At 34.4% G+C, this 21814-nt stretch overlaps 1 protein-coding gene across 1 annotated transcript in view; it reads right to left on the bottom strand.

Annotated features, from left to right (window-relative positions):
* Nucleotides 1-2196: 2196 nt before the first annotated feature.
* The window catches only part of LOC133331272 (protein lozenge-like), a 49554-nt gene continuing 29936 nt past the window's right edge, over nt 2197-21814 (bottom strand). The window contains exon 5 of the mRNA XM_061539672.1: nt 2197-3080. Coding sequence (XP_061395656.1) covers nt 2197-3080 — 884 coding nt within the window. The remainder of the gene's footprint in view (nt 3081-21814) is intronic.

The following is a 21814-nucleotide window of genomic DNA, read 5'->3' as shown; positions in this document are numbered from 1 at the left end:
AAAATTTCATTGAAGATTGGTCCATAACTGTGGCCGGTATCGTGTTTACAAATTATAATGGACAGACGGACGGACGGACACACATGTCTAGATCGACTCATCTAGTCGAGATATGACGATCGATATACTTAAAGGCGGGTCTAGGACTAATGTTTCGCGGCGTTACAAACTCTTGGGGCTGCACAAAGCTATAATACCCTGACAACATAGTCGTGTAGGAAATAAAAATGCACGCTTTGATACTGGGCCGACTATATGATACCCTTCACCACTTTGGGTATGTTGTATATATGTATCCTTACATTAGCATGTCACTGTTTCCCCGAAGGAACATGTCTTATGTCTTCCTGCAACCTATGATAAATTTAATTTCTTTCAGGCAGATTTGAAGTCGTCTGTGTACCATGGGACAAATTTATGGAAAACTATTTATAGCAAAAATCGGTACTTGGTACGCCGCACTGTTAAAAATTTTATTTCAATCAGGCACCCGTTCGCAATACATATGGAACAAAACGCAATAACGTCATTCAAGTCTCATTTTGATAAGCTGTGCAAAATCTCGTGTTAATCGAACAAACATTAGGAGTTTGGTGCACCATTTATGTCAAAAATCGTACGAATACATATGCATATATCGGAGCTATATCTAAATCGCAACCGATCTTCAATTTAACACACATCGTTCTAGACTTAATTTAATACGCTATGCCAAATTTCGTGCAAATCGAGTCATATATAGGGACTTTGGTGCACCATTTACCTAAAATCGGACGAAAATATATATGGGAGCTATATCGAAATCTGAACCGAACTTCACGAAATTTAACACACATCATTCTAGACTCAATTCATTACGTTATGCCAAATTTCGTGTAAATCGAAGCATACATAGGAACTTTGGTGCACTATTTACATAAAATGGGACGAAAATATATATGGAAGCTATATCGAAATCTGAACCGATCTTCACGAAACTTAACACACATCATTCTAGACTTTATTTAGTACGCTATGCCAAATTTCGTGCAAATCGAACGATATATAGGGACTTTAATGCACTATTTGCCTTAAATCGGACAAAAATATATATGGGAGCTATATCGAACTCTGAATCGATTTTCACGAAATTTAACACACATCGTTCTAGACTTAATTTAGTACGCTATGCCAAATTTCGTGTAAATCGAATGATATATAGAGACTTTGGTGCACTATTTACCTTAAATCGGACGAAAATATATATGGGAGCTATATCGAAATCTGAACCGATCATCACGAAATTTAACACACATCGTTCTAGACTTAATTCAGTACGCTATGCCAAATTTCGTGTAAATTGAAAGATATATAGGTACTTTGGTGCACCATATACCTTAAATCGGACGAAAATATATATGGAGGCTATATCTAAATTGCAACCGATTTTCATGAAACTTAACACACATCATTCTAGACTCAATTCATTACGTTATGCCAAATTTCGTGCAAATCGAAGGATATATAGGTACTTTGGCGCACCATATACCTTAAATCGGACGAAAATATATATGAGAGCTATATCTAAATCGCAACCGATTTTCACGAAACTTTGCAAACATCATTCTAGGCTTAATTCAGTACCCTGTGCTAAATTTCGTGCAAATCGAATAATATATAGGGACTTTGGTGCACCATTTACATAAAATCGGACGGAAATATATATGGGAGCTATATCTAAATCTGATCCGATTTTTTTTCAATTTCAATAGGGTTCGTCCTTAGGCCAAGTAAATGAGCTGTGCCAAATTTCATCCAAATCGGATCATAAATGCGACCTGTACTTTGTTTGCTATTTAACATCTACAGACGGAAATCGACTCAGAAAGTGAAAAATATTTAAAAAGGAACCATGGGTCTATCTCGTTTCATTTTGCCTGTTACAAACATATGCACAACGACATAATACCCTATAACACAGTGTGGTGATGGGTATAAAAATCCATGCCTATTTAATATAATCCTTTTAAATTTGTCAAATTCCCTTGGAAATGGTGTCCATAGAATATTATTTTTTTTTTTAATTTTCAAAATAAATTATTTACATATATTTCTATTAATATTATATTTACTTTAATATTAAACAAAAATTAAAAATAAATTCTAAAACAATTCTTAATTTAATTCTATATGTACATAAGTCTTACAATTTTGTTGTCACTGAGACCATGATGCCTCATACGGCCGCCAAACTTCTTCACCCTCACGGGTTGTGTGTCCATGTTGTTGTTGTTGTTCAACCACCGAACCATTCGTACCGACCACAACATCATTCGCGGATTCATTTAAATGATTTGCTGTTGCAGCACCACCACCACTTTGTCTTTGGTCCGTTTCCATAGAATTTCCACCATCCGCCGTCACTACAACGTGAGAGGATTGATCAATCGCACCACGATTTTGTTGCATTTGATCCTCATGATCTGATGTGCCAATACCAATTTCTATACTTGGCCGATTTCCTGATAGCGAACTAATGGTCAGAGCATTTTCCCCACCCAGATAATGTTCAATTTTATCTGTCCCATGGAGGTGAAGGTGTATCTCATTTTGATTGTAGGTAGAGAATAACTGTGGGTAGAGAACCATAGTAGGGGTGTGACCATGTGTGGGGTATTGAGGTTGTGTTGCACAGCTACCATATTGATAACTGGTATTATAGCCATTGGACCAGTTACTGTACGAAGAATAACCAGCTGCCGCCGCGGCATTATAGGATTCATATTCATTTTTGGGTCCCCCAGCATAGGTGGGACTACACATTGTGGGTTGTATATGCGGCACCATGGCTGTGGGATGATAATCACTGGGCGCACAAAATGTTTGCATATCGGTTATAACTGTGGGCAATTGTAAATTGGCAGGATCGGATGGTAGGGTTTCATAGCCCGGATAGACACCATTTGTTGCGACTGCTGCTGCTGTGGCTGAGGGTGGTGCAGGTGGTGGTGGCAACGGGTGGCTGTGATGATATGAATACGCAGCTGTGGCAGTTGTAGAGCATCCAGTCCAATCGGCGGCACCCATGAGATTATTGTTATCTGTAAAGGAGGAGAAAGAGGGGTTATTGTATATTCTCTTAAAAAAAGGAAGTCTTTGAAAAAAAAATTGGTTTAAAAAATCCACGCCTCTTGGAAGTCTTTGAAAAAAATTCTTTAAAAAATCCACGCCTCTTGGAGGTCTTTGAAAAAATATTCTTTAAAAAATACACGCCTTTTTAAGGTCCCAGAAAAAATATCCTTAAAAAATCCACGCCTCTTGGAAGTCTTTGAAAAAATTGGTTTAAAAAATCCACGCCTCTTGGAAGTCTTTGAAAAAATTGGTTTAAAAAATCCACGCCTCTTGGAAGTCTTTGAAAAAATTGGTTTAAAAAATCCACGCCTCTTGGAAGTCTTTGAAAAAATAGGTTTAAAAAATCCACGCCTCTTGGAAGTCTTTGAAAAAAAGTTGGTTTAAAAAATCCACGCCTCTTGAAAGTCTTTGAAAAAATTGGTTTAAAAAATCCACGCCTCTTGAAAGTCTTTGAAAAAATTGGTTTAAAAAATCCACGCCTCTTGGAAGTCTGTGACAAAATAGGTTTAAAAAATCCACGCCTCTTGGAAGTCTTTGAAAAAATTGGTTTAAAAAATCCACGCCTCTTGAAGTCAAAAAATTGGTTTAAAATCAAACGTCAATTGTAGGTTAAATTAATGACAATAGAGCCAAGCGAACAGATTGTTGCCAAACAGGACAAGCGAGGATGAAAGAAGGAAGGACACACACACACCGAGTTGTGTATTTGCAAGTTACCCACCGTGCCGCCAATAGAAACTAAAAGCCGGTATTGAACCTTTGAACATATTTATGCAAAAAAACAACAACAAAAGAAGAGGAAGGGGAAGTGGAAAGGGAAGAGAAAGGAAGATGGAAGCAGTAGATGAAGAATATGGCTAATGGAAAAGAAAATGAAAACAAAATTGCCACACGCACGAGTAGTCTGTGCTTGATTACAGTACAGAGTGATTGCATGTTGCCGCTGCTGCTTACATGGCATGGTCGTCGTGGACAATGGCCAATGGTCTGGTTCAGTGCCACCATTTGAGCCAAAAAAATAAACAAACGCACCGGATAATGGAATGGACTGCAAAATGAACATACTGACAAACCGTCATATAGCCCAACTTGTAGTTTAAGCCGTGGTGGCGGGGTTATTCCACGCGGGAGCTAAATAAATGTTTACGATGGCACCATGCTGAAGACAAAATGCAGTGGCAGCAACATGTAATGCAACATAATAATTTATTTAGACGCACCGAACTCCAAAACACACACATACACACCAGCAAACTTACGCACAAAACTGTTAATGCAACAAAAACATCTGAACATTAATAATTGTAATCGAGGTATATGACGATGATGGTAATGAAGGGACATTAACACTATGGGTTGGATTGAAAGGACTAATCAAATAATAAACTTTTTCAAGGATCTTGAATAAAAATAATTTTCAAGGATCTTCAATAGGTGTGGATTTTTTTAAAATAGTTTTCAAAGATCACCAATAGGCGTGGATTTTTTAAAAATACTTTTCTGGAATATGCGTGGATTTTTTAAAAATATTTTTCTGGAATAGGCGTGGATTTTTTAAAAATAGTTTTCATGGGTCACCAATGGGCGTGGATTTTTTAAAAATAGTTTTCAAGGATCACCAATGGGCGTGGATTTTTTAAAAATAGTTTTCAAGGGTCACCAATGGGCGTGGATTTTTTAAAAATAGTTTTCAAGGGTCACCAATGGGCGTGGATTTTTTTAAAATAGTTTTCAAGGGTCACCAATGGGCTTGGATTTTTTAAAAATAGTTTTCAAGGATCTTCAATAGGCGTGGATTTTTTAAAAATAGTTTTCAAGGGTCACCAATGTGCGTGGATTTTTTAAAAATAGTTGTCAAGGGTCACCAATGGGCGTGGATTTTTTAAAAATAGTTTTCAAGGGTCACCAATGGGCGTGGATTTTTTAAAAATAGTTGTCAAGGGTCACCAATGGGCGTGGATTTTTTAAAAATAGTTGTCAAGGGTCACCAATGTGCGTGGATTTTTTAAAAATAGTTGTCAAGGGTCACCAATGGGCGTGGATTTTTTAAAAATAGTTGTCAAGGGTCACCAATGGGCGTGGATTTTTTAAAAATAGTTATCAAGGGTCACCAATGGGCGTGGATTTTTTAAAAATATTTTTCTGGAATAGGCGTGGATTTTTGTAACAAACAAAAGGAAACGAGGTAGACGCATGGTTCCTTTGGAGAATATGCATAGAATCACTTTCGAAGTCGATTTATGCATGTCTGTCCGTCTGTTCGTCTTTCCATGTTAAATTGTAAATAAAGTACAGGTCGCATTTATTATTCGAATTGGATGGAATTTGGCAGAGCTAATTGATTCGGCCTCAAGGACGAACCCTATTGAAATTGGGAAAATTTGTTCAGATTTAGATATAGCTCCCATATATATTTTCGTCCGATTTTATGTAAATGGTGCACAAAAGTCCTTATATATCGTTCGATTTGTACGAAATTTAGCACATGATGTGTGCAAAGTTTCGTGAAAATCGGTTCAGATTTAGATATAGCTCCCATATATTTTTTCGTCCGATTTAGGGTAAATGATGCACCAAAGTCCCGATATAACTTTCGATTTGCACGAAATTTAGCACAGCGCACTTAATTGCGTCTAGAATGATGTGTGCTAAGTTTCGTAAAAATCGGTTCAGATTTAGATATAGCTCCCATATATATTTTCCTCCGATTTAAGGTAAATGGTGCACCAAAGTCCCTAAATATCTTTCAATTTGCATGAAATTTAGCACAGCGCACATTATTAGGTCTAGAATGATGTGTGTTAAGTTTCGTAAAAATCTGTTCAGTTTTAGATATAGCTCCCATATATATTTTCGTCCGATTTAAAGAAAAAATATTGTTGTCAAACCCATAGTGTCATTCCAGCACACCATGGACATTGAGACGTGTGTCTGTCAACATTCACCATGCAATTTGATGATAATTTCCTTAACTTCACAATTCTCATTATCTCTCCCTCTCTCTATCTCTCTCTCTTTAAGAAGAAGGGGAGTAGTTACAAATCATCAAATGGCTACTAAGCGATTTTAAAGGCCAGCAACATGCCTGCAATAAGTGGCGGCACAGGTTGTTATGATAGGAGCGCACATTCCGAAAAAAACGATGAAAATGCCCCGGCTTGGTTGTTTATCGCTAATTGAAACATAAAAATGTGATAAATGTTAGTTTCTATAACACACCACTGACAACAACAACAACAACAACGACAACAAAAAGGGGTGATTATTGAATGAAATTACTTTTGTGAAGGTAGTAATTTGAGAGGATAATAATTTTGTTTTGAAAATGAAAATAACTTTGCCGGTGTTTAGGAACACAAAAATAAAAAGCAGAGGGGATGGTGGAACGCCCGTGTCATTGCCAACAAATTTGTTTTGTTCAGTTAATAACCCGCTAATAGAGTTGTCAGCGAGAATTTTTCGCCTGCCACTGAAGTATGCCACAGGAAAAGGAAAATTTGAATCTTTCAAGGAACATGAAAAAAATTTAATTTAATTAATTATTAAGGTGAAATATTAATAATCCAAAGCAAAGAAGAAAAAATTGTGTACACATCGTTCCTTCTTATCCTGAGCTAAGAAATCTAATTAATCAGAAATTTACTAAGAATTTTTCCATGGCAGATTTTGTTGCTCCTTTAGAACCCTTTCATTCATGTTGTGACAATGCCAAGAATTTCATTTATTTATTGACATATTTCATCGCAGCAGGATACATTCATTGTTGTTGAGATTTGTTATCCTTAACCATACATATGTATGTGTTTACATCACATATTCATTTACTCCTCACATGCCTGCATTGGGTTGGAGGATTTCCGCTGTATGTCACAATATTTTCCAATTAGCATAAAATATGGCTAATCGTGTTTGTGACATATTCAGAGGTTGGACTATTTCAAAATTAACTCAGACTCAAGTAGGTTTTTACTTTTTTTTATAAAGGACATCCAATACCATTCGGTCTGCCAATAGGCGTGGATTTTTAAAACTAGTTTTTCAAGGACTTCCAATAGGCGTGGATTTTTAAAATTATTTTTTCAAGGTCTGCCAATAGGCGTGGATTTTTAAAACTATTTTTTCAAGGTCTGCCAATAGGCGTGGATTTTTAAAACTATTTTTTCAAGGTCTGCCAATAGGCGTGGATTTTTAAAACTAGTTTTTCAAGGACTTTCAATAGGCGTGGATTTTTAAAACTATTTTTTTCAAGGTCTGCCAATAGGCGTGGATTTTTAAAACAATTTTTTCAAGGTCTGCCAATAGGCGTGGATTTTTAAAACTATTTTTTCAAGGTCTGCCAATAGGCGTGGATTTTTAAAACTAGTTTTTCAAGGTCTGCCAATAGGCGTGGATTTTTAAAACTAGTTTTTCAAGGTCTGCCAATAGGCGTGGATTTTTAAAACTAGTTTTTCAAGGTCTGCCAATAGGCGTGGATTTTTAAAACTAGTTTTTCAAGGTCTGCCAATAGGCGTGGATTTTTAAAACTAGTTTTTCAAGGTCTGCCAATAGGCGTGGATTTTTAAAACTAGTTTTTCAAGGTCTGCCAATAGGCGTGGATTTTTAAAACTAGTTTTTCAAGGTCTGCCAATAGTCGTGGACAACAAGAACAATTCTTCAAGGTCTGCCAAAAGTCGTGGACAACAAGAACAATTCTTCAAGGTCTGCCAATAGTCGTGGACAACAAGAACAATTCTTCAAGGTCTTTCTTGCATCACTGGTCTAGACCCACCTTTAAGTATACCGATCGTCATATCTCGACTAGCTGAGTCGATCTAGACATGTGTGTCCGTCCGTCTGTCCATTATAATTTGTAAACACGATACAGGCTACTGTTATGGACCAATCTTCACGACATTTTGCATGTAGGTTGGGTTCGACCCAATGAAGACCCCTATTGTTTTTGGTATAGATCGGTTAATATTTAGGGGATGAAATCGACCAAATACTTCATTTTTGTCGGTTTTTCTGGTTGCTCCAGAGGCCGCAATTATGGCCCAAACATCTCTATGGCCCAATTTTACATGGAGAAAGGGATTGGGCTAAAGAAAAAGCGTGCCTGTTTTGATAAAGATCGGTCAATATTTAGCGGGTCAAATGGGCCCTGACTTTTGTGTGAAAAATGACAAAATTTGTTTTTTATGGCGATATATATTTACTCCCGAAGGACATAGAGCGGAGAACTTGATAGTATATCCAAGAGGAGTGGTTGGCCTTTAAATTGATACCAATTATATTGTCGTATGTACTCAGATGTGGGAGTTACACTCAAATATTTACAGGTGCTTACGTATTCAGATATAATGTAGTAAATCATTACCACGAGGTTCCAGAGGTTCCAGTTATGGTCAAGAAAAATGCCTATAATTGTTGGGGATGATCAGAAAAACAATTTTGGGATGGAGTGGACCGAAATTTTATTTTTCTGTGTTATTTCGAGTCGATCTATAGATCACAATTATAAGCCGAACATCACAACACAACCCACTGTGAAGGGAATATGGACAAGTAATTAGGAGGGCATTACTGAATATTAGTAATATTCGAAAAAATCTCAGTGTAAGGAAGAGGTGCTGTTGACCTCTAATCGGGCAAGAGGGTGCAACTATCACAAAATATTACCCAGGCTCGGAATAAAAATCCGCAGAAAGGTATAGTTTTGTGGTAGTCGTGTAAGGTATTGTATGGTCGGCTATGTCCGACTATACTGCTCCGCTCACTGGTTAAAACTATTTGTTCAAGGACTTCCAATATGCGTGGATTTTTAAAACTATTTTTTCCAGAGGATTTTTTTAAAAACAATTTTTCAAGGACTTCCAATAGACGTGAATTTTTAAAGACTTCCTTGAATTTTAAAGGACTTTGCGAGCCTTAAGCATGAATTAGTTATGAACATGTTTTCATCCATGGACTTTCTGAGCTTTGAGCTTGAAATTTTTATGAATATTTTCAAGGACTGTCAGAACGGTTTTTTTTTAATTTTTCTTTGTTTTTTTTATCTTATATAAAGAAACCTCTTATAAGAAATTAAGCTGCAATGCAAATTACTGCCACCTCATTTATAAGAGGTTAACTGTTTATAAAAATTGTTTTCCCACCTTCCAAAAAATCCAATAACAACAAAATTAATAAATAATAAAAGGATGTTCGTACAACCAACTTCTCTTCGAGGCCTAACTAACTGATTGGCCAAATACCGGATATTAACAATTTAACACCTTCCTGAGCATCTTCATATCATCAGCACATTTTCTCTTTTTGGTTTCCATTCAATCGATGGTTTTGTAAAAAAAAAAAAAAACCTTGAACAATAACATTCCTCCTCTTCACATAGAAACCTCAAAAGTTCTCACAATTATTTTACAGAGAAGCAAAAATGTAAAAGTATTTTGCACACACACATACATACTAACATCTACTCTGCATGGTCACATCTTCAGCAAGTGTTCAATACATTCCCAATTTTACAAACATTCACAAATAGATGCCGAAATAATGTCCAGACCCGTCCTGATGTTGTTGTTGCTGTATTTGTGTGATGATTATATTGCACGCGTAGGCATTGAACGGAAGTTGGCTGCGGTTTTTGGTTTTGAAGTGAAGTGAAGTTTGATGTCCATGCTGGACATAACCAATAACGATGAAGACGACCACGACGATGGCGATGGCGAAAAATGCTGAAGATGTTGCGGCATGGTTATATGGTGGTGATGGGTAATGACGTAGTTTTATAGTAGCCAATGTTTGTTGTTTGGCTAATACGTGTTGCTGATTATAACGGGGTTATCATTAAAATTTTGAAAAAATATTCTTTAAAAATCCACGCTTAAGGCTCTGCAGGTCTTTGAAAAAATCTTCTTTAAAAAATCCACGCTTAAGGCTCTGCAGGTCTTTGAAAAAATCTTCTTTAAAAAATCCACGCTTATTGGTCTGAAGGTCTTTGAAAAAATATTCTTTAAAAAATCCACGCTTATTGGTCTGAAGGTCTTTGAAAAAATATTCTTTAAAAAATCCACGCTTATTGGTCTTTTGGTCTTTGAAAAAATATTCTTTAAAAATCCACGCTTATTGGTCTGAAGGTCTTTGAAAAAATATTCTTTAAAAAATCCACGCTTATTGGTCTGAAGGTCTTTGAAAAAATATTCTTTAAAAAATCCACGCTTATTGGTCTGAAGGTCTTTGAAAAAATATTCTTTAAAAAATCCACGCCTATTGGTCTGAAGGTCTTTGAAAAATTATTCTTTAAAAAATCCACGCTTATTGTTCGGAAGGTCTTTGAAAAAATATTCTTTAAAAAATCCACGCTTATTGTTCGGAAGGTCTTTGAAAAAATATTCTTTAAAAAATCCACGCCTATTGGTCTGAAGGTCTTTGAAAAATTATTCTTTAAAAAATCCACGCTTAATGACCTGAAGGTCTTTGAAAAATTATTCTTTAAAAAATCCACGCTTATTGGCCTGAAGGTCTGTGAAAAAATATTCATTAAAATTACGCATCAGAATTAAGGCCTTTATTGCGTGACCCTTTCAGAGGCGGTATTGAAAAAAATGTGGATTATTTTACACGTTTTATTTTGAAATGTAGTCACAAGACTTAATAATATTCAATAATTTATTGGATTTTTTTGGTTATGATCAAAATAATTAACCATTTAATTTTTTATTTTGGGAATTCCTCATTAAAGCTATAAGTAGCTCATTTAAATTATTTCAATTTCAAAAATAATATATACTTGTTTTCAAATACAAAATGTATTTTGTTTCTTTTTTTCTTTCCAAAAAAATTATTAAACCAATCCACGCAGTATAGTCGACGGGGCCGACCAAATACCCTTTAAAAAATACCACGAACTCTAACTTTCTGAGGATGTTTATTCCGAAAAAATATTCTTGATATTTGCCCCCTCTTGTCCGATTAGAGGTTAACAAACCTCTTCCTTACTTTTGTTCGAAGGTATTCAGTACAAATTCTATTTACTTGTCCAAAATTCACGGTTTGTGTTGTGATTTTCGGAAATATTCTTTAAAACACACAAAAAATTATGTTTTCGGTCCCTTTCATCCCAAAATTTTAATCTGATCATCACCAAAAATTGTAGGCGTTGTTCTTGACCATAACTGGTCTTCAAAAAATTTCAAAGCCATCAGCGCGATATTTCTCCCTCTAATGTGGTAATGGGTTAAAAAATATCTGAATAAAAAATTCACCTGTAAATATTTGAAAAAATATTAACTTCCAAAAAAATATTCTTTAAAAAATACATCACTATATTTGGTATCAATTTAAAAAACCACTCCTCTTGGAAAATCCACGCTTATTGTCCTGGAAGGTCTTTCCAAAAAATATTCTTTAGACAAAATATTGTCATTTTTCACACAAAATTCAGGGTCCATTTGACCCGTGACCCATTCAGAGGAGGTTTTCAAAACATGCATGCAAATTATATATATTTTTTTCTCCATTCGCGGTGTTTGGGCCATAATTGCGGCCTCATGAGCGACCAGAAAAACCGACAAAAATAAAGTTTTTGTCGATTTCATCCCCTAAATATTAACCGATCTTTTCCAAAAAGAATTTTAAATTTGGCCAGAATTCCTACATGCAAAATTTCGTGAAGATTGGTCCATAACTGTAAATGTATCGTGTTTACAAAAATAATAATATATACTTGTTTTCACATACAAAATATATTTTGGTTTTTTTTTTTCTTTCAAAAAAATTATTAAAAAATTCCTTAGGAAATACCCAGTAACAAAAAACATTGATCTCTTCAAAGAAAAAAAACCCACAGAAGCCCAGTTTCTATTTTAGTAAATTATGCACATAAAATGAAATGATAACTAACCTAACAAGTTTTACTAAATATAAAAATAAAAACAATAACAAAAAAATAAAACAAAAACAAAAAAAATCATTAGACAAGACTCTTAATACCATCAGCGAAATGAATCAGAACAGGTGGCGCCCAACCGTTGGGGCCATAACGTTATTTTTTTGAAATTCGTATGACTCACCTGGAAATTAAAAGAAGTATTCACTATGTTTCAAGACACACAAATATAAATTTATAACAAAATAAATATGTTAATTAATTAAACAGCAAATGGATTTTATTATTTCGTTCATTGTTGGAGCCAAAAAGAATGAATATGCCTGCTTCATAAACCACGAAGTGTTAATGAAATATCAAACTTAAATAACACCACAGTACGTAAGAGAGCTTTTCGCAAACCTGTTTGTCGGAAATGCCAATATATAAGGTAACGGTTTTAAAGACAAAACATTCGTGTTTACAATAATTTCAATATTAAATAAAAAAATAAAAAATGGGATTTGGAGAACATCTTCTTCTTGTTCTGCAAAAAGTAAATTGCTAACGCATCTGTGGTCTACGGTTGTTATTTTTAAATGGGTCACTTTTTTATGCAATTGGAATTTAAATTTATTCCCTTAAATTATTTCGTTTTACTAAATCTGTTTTTGTAAACGTTCCAAGATTTAAGTAAAAAAAAATTTTCTTGCCAAAATTACAGTAGGAAAAGCCACAAATCAATCGAGTTGTGGTTTTCCACTGGGACAGCTGTTGCAAAGAAAGGTAAAACTACGTAAAACAGAAGTTCTGTCGGTAGTTAGTACTCTTTGCTTTGTCTCATTTTCTGAGAATCATTTTAAGGAAATATGTAATCTTAAAACCTTAAAAAATTGTTAACATATTTGTGATATAAAATATTGTATCAAATATTAAAATGTTTTTGTTTTAATAAGCCGGCTGTAATTTACGATGATGGATTGATAAGTGTGGGAAATATAAAATTTTGATTTGAAAATACGAGTCTAAAAATTTATTAAATAACCAGTGAGCGGAGCAGTATAGTCATACGGGCCCGACCATATAATACCCTACACAACTTCCACGAAAATATAACTTTCTGTGGTTCAATATTCTGCACCCTCTAGTGGTCTACAAATATTACTAATATTCAGTACAGCCCTTCTAATTACTTGGCCAGATTCCCTTCATCACAAAAAATTAGGTTTTCGGTCCACTTTATCCTAATATTATCTGATCATCATAGAAAACAATAGTTGTTGTCCTTGACCATACCTGGATCCTCATGGAAAATTTCAAAGCGATCAGCGCTATATTTTCGCCCTCTAGTGTGGTAAACGGTTACTAAATAATATCTAAATACGTAAACACCTTTAAATATTTAAGTTTAACTCCCACATCCGAGTACATACGACAATATAATTGGTATTAATTTAAAGTTCAACCACTTCTCTTGGATATACTATCAACTTCTCGGATCTATGTCCCTCAGAGGCAAATCTATATGCTATAGAAAACAATTACTTTAATTGTAACACAAAATTCCATTTGTACCCGCTAAATATTGACCGATCTTTATCAAAACAGGCATGCTTATTATTTGGCCCGATTCTCTTCTCCATGTAAAAATTCGCGATGTTTCGGCCATAATTGCGACCTCTGGAGCGACCAGAAAATAAAAAAAAATACAAAGTTTTTGGTCCAGTTCATCTTCTAAATATTAACCGATCTTTACCAAAAACAATAGGAGTCTTCATTGGCCAGAGTCCATCCTACATGCAAAATTTCGTGAAGATTGCTCCATAACTGTGGCCTGTATCGCGTTTACAAATTATAATGGACAGACGGACGGACACACATGTCTAGATCGACTCAGCTAGTCGAGATATGGCGATCGGTATATATAAAGGTGGGTCTAGGACCAATATTTCGCGGCGTTATAAACTCTTGGGGCTGCACAAAGATATAATACCCTGACAACATAGTTGTGTAGGGTATAAAAATGCCTTATGTCTACTTTGGACCAAATGCTTGTTTTACTTCCTACTTCGTATCTTACTGAAATGTAAACTAACATTATAAATGACATGGAGAATATTTGGATCTATAAATAAAATTGAAACTAAAGTCTTAAGGCTTTTTCAAAAGCATGGCTGTTTTGATTGTGATTTGATTCACTTATTTTGTACCTCTGTCTCACAAAGGGACAAAAATAATAAAAAATAAATAAATTAGTCCCACAAAGATTCAAAAATTGAAAAATCAAGTAACTAATGAAAATAGTTGAGTTGAGCCAAAATTTGCACACCCACTATAGAATACAAGTTCCTTTTAGGGGTCAAAATTTTGAAAATTTGTAAATCTATCACATATAGTAATATTTTTACCAAATCTAAATAAAATCCGACCACTCCTGCCGATACTCTCTCTACAGATGGTAAACTAATCCCTTCAATATCTTGTAATTATGAGGTGCTTATGGAAGGATTTTAACCACAACTGTTTAATATTCACCTCGTCTACAGCATTTTTATTCAAAAGACTATTAAAATGCCAATTTCTGTTTGAACACAGAATTGAATGCTACCAAATGTTTTGATCGAAACCACAACACCAGCACGCATTCGTCAATTTTTGTAAGCAAACACAAAAAAAAAACGATTTTCGCAATATCACAACTTTTTTTAATAATTGAAAACAAAACTTAAATTAAAACAGTGAGCGGAGCAGTATAGTCGAAAGGTGCCAACCATACGATACCCAACACAACAACCACGTAATTCTAATATTCGGCGGATGTTTATTCCGAGCCTGGGCAATATTTCGTGATATTTGCATCCTCTTTCCCAATTAGAGGTCAACAGCACTTCTTCCCTACATCTTAATTATCAGTATAGCACTTCTAATTAATTTCCCAGATTCCCTTAACCGTGGGTTGTGTTGTGATGTTCGGCTTGTAATTGTGGAATAAAGATCGACTCGAAAGAAAAAAAAAAACAACAAATAAGTATTCGAACCACTTCATCCCAATATTATTATTTGATCATCGCCGAAAATTGTAGGGGTTTTCCTTGACCATAACTGGAACCTCAGAGAATTTCAAAGCGATTAGTTCTATTTTTCCGTCTTCAAGTGTGGTAATGATTTACCAAATAATACCTGAGTAGGTAAACACCTATAAATATTTAAGTGTAACTCTCTGGATCTAGGACCAATATTTTGCAGCGTTACAAACTCTTGGGTCTGCACAAAGCTATAATACCCTGACAACATAGTTGTTTAGGGTATAACAAGTAAAAAAGTGTCAGTTGGTTTTGCCCCCTCCTCTGGGGGAAGTATCAGAGGAGAGAACTGCCAGTTTACACCTTTGGACTTGATCTAGGCTTGGTAAAGACAATAGATTGCACAATGTTTGGTTTAACTCGGACATTCCATTCGCCTGATATTGGATTTATAAATATTGAACATTTTGACCATTTATGGGGGGAGGTACCAGAAGGTGTAGACCAATGGGTCTCATCTTCGTACTTGATCTAGGTTTGATAAAGATAATAGGTTTTGCAAAGTTTGGACATTCCATTCGCCTGATTTGGATTTATAAATATTGCAAATTTGGACCATTCGTGGGATAGGTACCAGAAGAATTGGACCAGTGGGTCCCATCTTTGGACTTGATCTAAGCGTGGTAATGATTATAAGTTGTAGGCAGTTTGGTTAAAATCGGATAGTCCGTTTACATACTATTATAATATTAATTTTTAGCACAATTTTGACCTTTTTGTGGTGGAGTTACCAGTAAGAGTGAACCAATATTCCCCATCATCCAACATAAACTAAGTCTGGAAGAAATATTATGATGTTCAAAGTTTGAATGAAATCGGTTAATTCCTTTGGACGGGCGGATGGGCATTTTTAAATCGACTCCAAATTGTCTGAAACGGATTTCATCCAAAGAAACATGGGGTCTAAACCCAAAGTTAGCCATAAAGCTGAGAGTATAAATGGAAAATTCGGCCGAAACGAACTCTTGGTATCCTGCACCAAGAGGTGGTCACTCAAAATGCCCATAATCGATCGGGATTTCAAAAGAATATTTTTTAAAGGATTTGCAGACCGAAAAGCTTGGATTTTTTGAAGAATATTCTGCAAAGGTTATCCGATTTTTAAAGAACGTTTTTCAAAGGTCGTCCGAGCAATAAGCGTAAGTTTTTTAAGGATCTTTAATCCATATTCGGGCCACAAAGAATATTCGTCAAAGGCCAACTGATCTATAAGCGTGGATTTTTTAAAGATTATTTTTTCAAGTACCAATAAATGCGTAGATTTTTTAAAGAATTCTTTTTTTCTAGTATCCATAAAGGCGTGGATTTTTTAAAGAATATTTTTTTCAAGTACCCATAAAGGCTTGGATTTCTTAAAGAATATTTTTTTCAAGTACCCATAAAGGCTTGGATTTCTTAAAGAATATTTTTTCAAGTGGATTTTTATAGTGGATTTCTTAAAGGATATTTTTTTCAAGAATATTCTTCAAGGTGCATCCGAGCTATAAGCGTGATTTTTTGTTAAGAATACGATTTTTACGGACCCCAATTCCGAGAATTTTTAAAGAACCTCCTTCAAAGGTAATCCGAGCTATAAGTTTGATATGAATATGTTTTTCAGGACCCATAAGCCGATAATTTTTAAAAAATATTCTTCAAAGGTAAACTGAGCTATAAGTGTGGACTTGTTTAGAACTTTTTTCAAAGACCCATAATGCGGTGATTTTTTTTTTAATTATAACGACCATTATTGTTTGGAGTAAGAAAAAACAATAACTAAAGGACGATTAAGGTATATTGGATCCATATATGGGACAGATTTTTTTAGAGCTGTATAAGGGATTTTTTTAACAATTCTTTTTTCGAAATTTTTAAAGATTGCATTTAATTTTTTACTGGTTTTCTGCATATTTCGGTATACCTGAACCTATCCTTATCTTTTATTTTATTTGGACTAGATTTGGAGTATACGTCAACTATATAAATACGTGGATTTTATTGCTGATCCACATAAAACCGTTTTCCACATTTATGATTGGATAATTACTCAAGCAATTATCCAAAAAAAAAAAAAATTAAATCAAATCCCTTCATAATATCTCTATCACTCACCGGCTCCCTAGAACTTAAAACTAACAATTATCCCCTAATAGCAACCCATTAGCGGCAGTCGGCTTTCCATGCACACACACTCACTTACCTTGTAAATGTGAACCATTCGGTATATAGCCTCTACAATCGGAATTAATTGTACTATTCGATGGTGAATGATTACCGCTACTGCCAATCAGCTGTGATGGCATCGAACTGACTCCGCTTGAGGCTGACGAAGGTGTTGCAGACGCTGAGGCATTGGTGGCGGAGACAGCAGCGGCCGTGACAGCGGCTGCAGCCGCTGCTGATGATCGCGTTACACGATGAATTTCACGAAAATGATTTGAAAAGTTGGCAGCATCACCATAGGAACGCTGTGATAGGCCAAAAGCACGATAGTGATTAGTAGCAGTGGGTCCGGGACCTGAAACGTAAAAAAAACGAAATTAAGTTTAAATTGTAACAACAATAAAGAAAATATTATTAATTGCAAGTAATTAGGTTCGAACTTTTGAGTAAAGGGGCCTAAATAATTATGGAAGCCACAAGGAGGAGGGTGTTAATGTGGTGTATGTATGTGTGTGTGTTTATGTTGTAGGTGAACGAAGTTTGATGATTAAAAAGGTAAAGAAAAAGCACGCTTAAGAAATGCCAGCTGTAATTTCAAAATTGTTATTTAGCAGAAGCTGATAACCCAGCAATATTGCTACTGTTATGGTTGTATTTATGTTTTGATTCTCCCAAAAGTGAATACCTAAAAATGTTGCTGCTTAAATTATTAAATTTCAAAAAAAATCAAAAAGAAACAATACTGAAAAATAGCTTATAAAACAATAACAAAAATAATGCACTGCCAGTCTGCCTGTCGGTTTGGTCACCCCGTTAGAGTCATTTATTTATTTCTCATTAAAAAGCGACAAGAAAACCAGAACATTTGCAAGGGGTCACAAGGACATAGGGGGGGGGAGATTCAGGGGAATTGGCAACACAACAGTATTTCGTATTCCTCACTTTAGATCTGAGAAGGGGGTATTTTTGTTACTGGTATTTCTGTAGTTGCTGCTGTTGTTGTTGTTGCTATTGATGTTGGTGGTGATATATATATTTTATGAAAACCGCAAAATTTTATTTTTTTCTCGAAATCCAACACAACAGAGCCACCTTTCCCTTCTCTACACTCGTTCGTCTCGGTTACCTACATCTGTACATATTTTATATATTTTTAAAATACAATAAACTGCGTTGTATAAATCCATGGACAGTACATGCCATGGAAGGGTGATTTTTTTAAAGAATATTTTTTCAAGTACCCATAAAGGTGTGGATTTTTTAAAGAATATTTTTTCAAAGACCTTCCGAACAATAAGCGTGGATTTTTTAAAGAATATTTTTTAAAGACCCTCTGGCCAATAAGCGTGGATTTTTTAAAGAATATTTTTTCAAAGACCTTCAGGCCAATAAGCGTGGATTTTTTAAAGAATATTTGTTTCAAAAACTTCCAGGCCAATAAGCGTGGATTTTTTAAAGAATATTTTTTCAAAGACCTTCCGAACAATAAGCGTGGATTTTTTAAAGAATATTTTTTCAAAGACCTTCAGGCCAATAGGCGTGGATTTTTTAAAGAATATTTTTTCAAAGACCTTCAGGCCAATAGGCGTGGATTTTTTAAAGAATATTTTTTCAAAGACCTTCAGGCCAATAAGCGTGGATTTTTTAAAGAATATTTTTTCAAAGACCTTCAGGCCAATAAGCGTGGATTTTTTAAAGAATATTTTTTCAAAGACCTTCAGGCCAATAAGCGTGGATTTTTTAAAGAATATTTTTTCAAAGACCTTCAGGCCAATAAGCGTGGATTTATTAAAGAATATTTTTTCAAAGACCTTCCGAACAATAAGAATATTTTTTTAAAGACCTTCAGGCCAATAGGCGTGGATTTTTAAAGAATATTTTTTCAAAGACCTTCAGGCCAATAAGCGAGGATTTTTTTAAAGAATATTTTTTCAAAGACCTTCCGAACAATAAGAATATTTTTTTAAAAAAGCCTTCCGAAAACGTGTATTTTTTAAAGAATATTTTTTCAAAGACCTTCAGGCCAATAAGCGTGGATTTTTTAAAGAATATTTTTTCAAAGACCTTCAGGCCAATAAGCGTGGATTTTTTAAAGAATATTTTTTCAAAGACCTTCAGGCCAATAAGCGTGGATTTTTTAAAGAATATTTTTTTCAAAGACCTTCCGAACAATAAGCGTGGATTTTTAAAGAATATTTTTTTTCAAAAACCTTCAGGCCAATAAGCGTGGATTTTTTAAAGAATATTTTTTCAAAGACCTTCAGGCCAATAAGCGTGGATTTTTTAAAGAATATTTTTTCAAAGACCTTCAGGCCAATAAGCGTGGATTTTTTAAAGAATATTTTTTCAAAGACCTTCAGGCCAATAAGCGTGGATTTTTTAAAGAATATTTTTTCAAAGACCTTCAGGCCAATAAGCGAGGATTTTTTTAAAGAATATTTTTTCAAAGACCTTCCGAACAATAAGAATATTTTTTTAAAGACCTTCAGAGCCTTAAGCGTGGTTTTTTAAATAATATTGTTTCAAAGACCTTCCGAATAATAAGCGTGGATTTTTTAAAGAATATTTTTTCAAAGACCTTCAGAGCCTTAAGCGTGGAATTTTTAAATAATATTTTTTCAAAGGCCTTCCGAATAATAAGCGTGGATTTTTTAAAGAATATTTTTTCAAAGACCTTCAGGCCAATAAGCGTGGATTTTTTAAATAATATTTTGTTTCAAAGACCTTCCGAATAATAAGCGTGGATTTTTTAAAGAATATTTTTTCAAAGACCTTCCGAACAATAAGCGTGGATTTTTTAAAGAATATTTTTTCAAAGACCTTCCGAACAATAAGCGTGGATTTTTTAAAGAATATTTTTTCAAAGACCTTCCGAACAATAAGCGTGGATTTTTTAAAGAATATTTTTTCAAAGACCTTCCGAACAATAAGCGTGGGTTTTTTAAAGAATATTTTTTCAAAGACCTTCCGAACAATAAGCGTGGATTTTTTAAAGAATATTTTTTCAAAGACCCTCAACAATAAGCGTGGGTTTTTTAAAGAATATTTTTTCAAAGACCTTCCGAACAATAAGCGTGGATTTTTTAAAGAATATTTTTTCAAAGACCTTCCGAACAATAAGCGTGGATTATTTATAACGAATCAATTTCCGAATTAAAATTTAACCGCAACCTAAGCATTAGCAATCTCTTGAGACCCACTATGTTTGAATTGGGGAAAATACGTGCAAAATATTTATTCTTGTTTATTTTTATTGCACACTTTATATGGCATCGAAATACACACATTATGTACTTAGGCAAAACAAAAAATAAAGTAATTTTTTTTTGCATTTCTAGATGGTATTTCAAACATTTGACGCCCAATGAAATCCAACTGGTTGATTGGTAGCGGGTAAACATTCAAAAGTATTCCAATCCCCGGTTGGTTGATACCCATTCAGAGATATCCTTTTACAGCTGACACACTAACCCAACACTTGAAAGAAAAAACAGAAGAAGTGCCAAGTGGACAACCCAATTCCATCAAAACCAATATGGCCGTCCAATACAAACATTTTATCGACTTCCGTTACAGGTATGTATTTCTGCTTCTTCTTTATTCACTATATTCCTACTTGTATTTCTTCTTTGTCTTATGTTTATTGTAGTTTATGTAACACTTGTTTAAATCGTTCCTGTAATCCTTGTTTAATACCATTAACCATTTTCCGCCAATGTTTGGTTGTTTGTTTTCACAACAACAGCTAATCATAATTCTTTAAATGGCCAGACACACAATGACCATGGTCGCAATCATAATCCCCTTTTGTTTGACTTTTGTCCGACATGAGGTGCGAATCTAACACATGTTATTATTGTATTTGTCTTACAAGTATTTTGCAACAGGCGGGTATTTTGTTTATCTCTCCTTTTTTGTTGTGTGGCCAATATTTAAATACTTTAATCGGATTAACCAGTAGGGATTAGAGAGGCCGCATGGCAATTGGAAACGATTGTTGGGAAAATATTGGTTTACACTTATTGGAAAATGTTGTGAAATGACGGCCGGTAGTACAAAATGAAAAATTCGCGGTTGTAAACATAAATTTACAGTGGAAAAAATTCATTTCGTACGTCCCTGGTAAAGATAATAAAGTAAATATTTCAGACAAATCCGAAATTCTTCACAGTCTGAAATTTATTAGAGTACATACATAGATGTAAAATTTCCTAAGCACGGTTGGGGTAAAAGTGGAAGAGGCCAATGAAAACATCATATGAACAAAATTTTTGAAGAATATTTAGACTTGTGGTATTTAGAATTTTTGTAGATTTCATTCGAATTATTATTAATTGTAAATAATTTTGAGTTTAAATCAAGTAATCCATCTCTGACTTTTATAATCTAGCCTGTTGCATATGCTGATATGTATGTTATTATATTCCAGACGAACCATGTGGTTGTGAATTCAATGCACTATTGCAAAAGTCGATGTGTTCTCTGACAATTAATACATCAATCTACTTACAATATCGGCTTATTGGTACATTTTTATATGGGAGGAAGATATTGCAATTGTTCACATATATCGGATCATTCTCTTCCCCAATAAAGATTTTTCCAAGATTTTCTCCGCAAAAATATATAATAA

This window comes from Musca vetustissima, unplaced genomic scaffold, assembly GCF_032173495.1.
Source record: "Musca vetustissima isolate MV318-11 ecotype Yass unplaced genomic scaffold, APGP_CSIRO_Mvet_v1 utg7396, whole genome shotgun sequence".
In the NCBI taxonomy this organism is placed as follows: domain Eukaryota; kingdom Metazoa; phylum Arthropoda; class Insecta; order Diptera; family Muscidae; genus Musca; species Musca vetustissima.
Note: the sequence above shows the minus strand (reverse complement) of the source record. Positions and strands in the feature narration are given on the sequence as shown.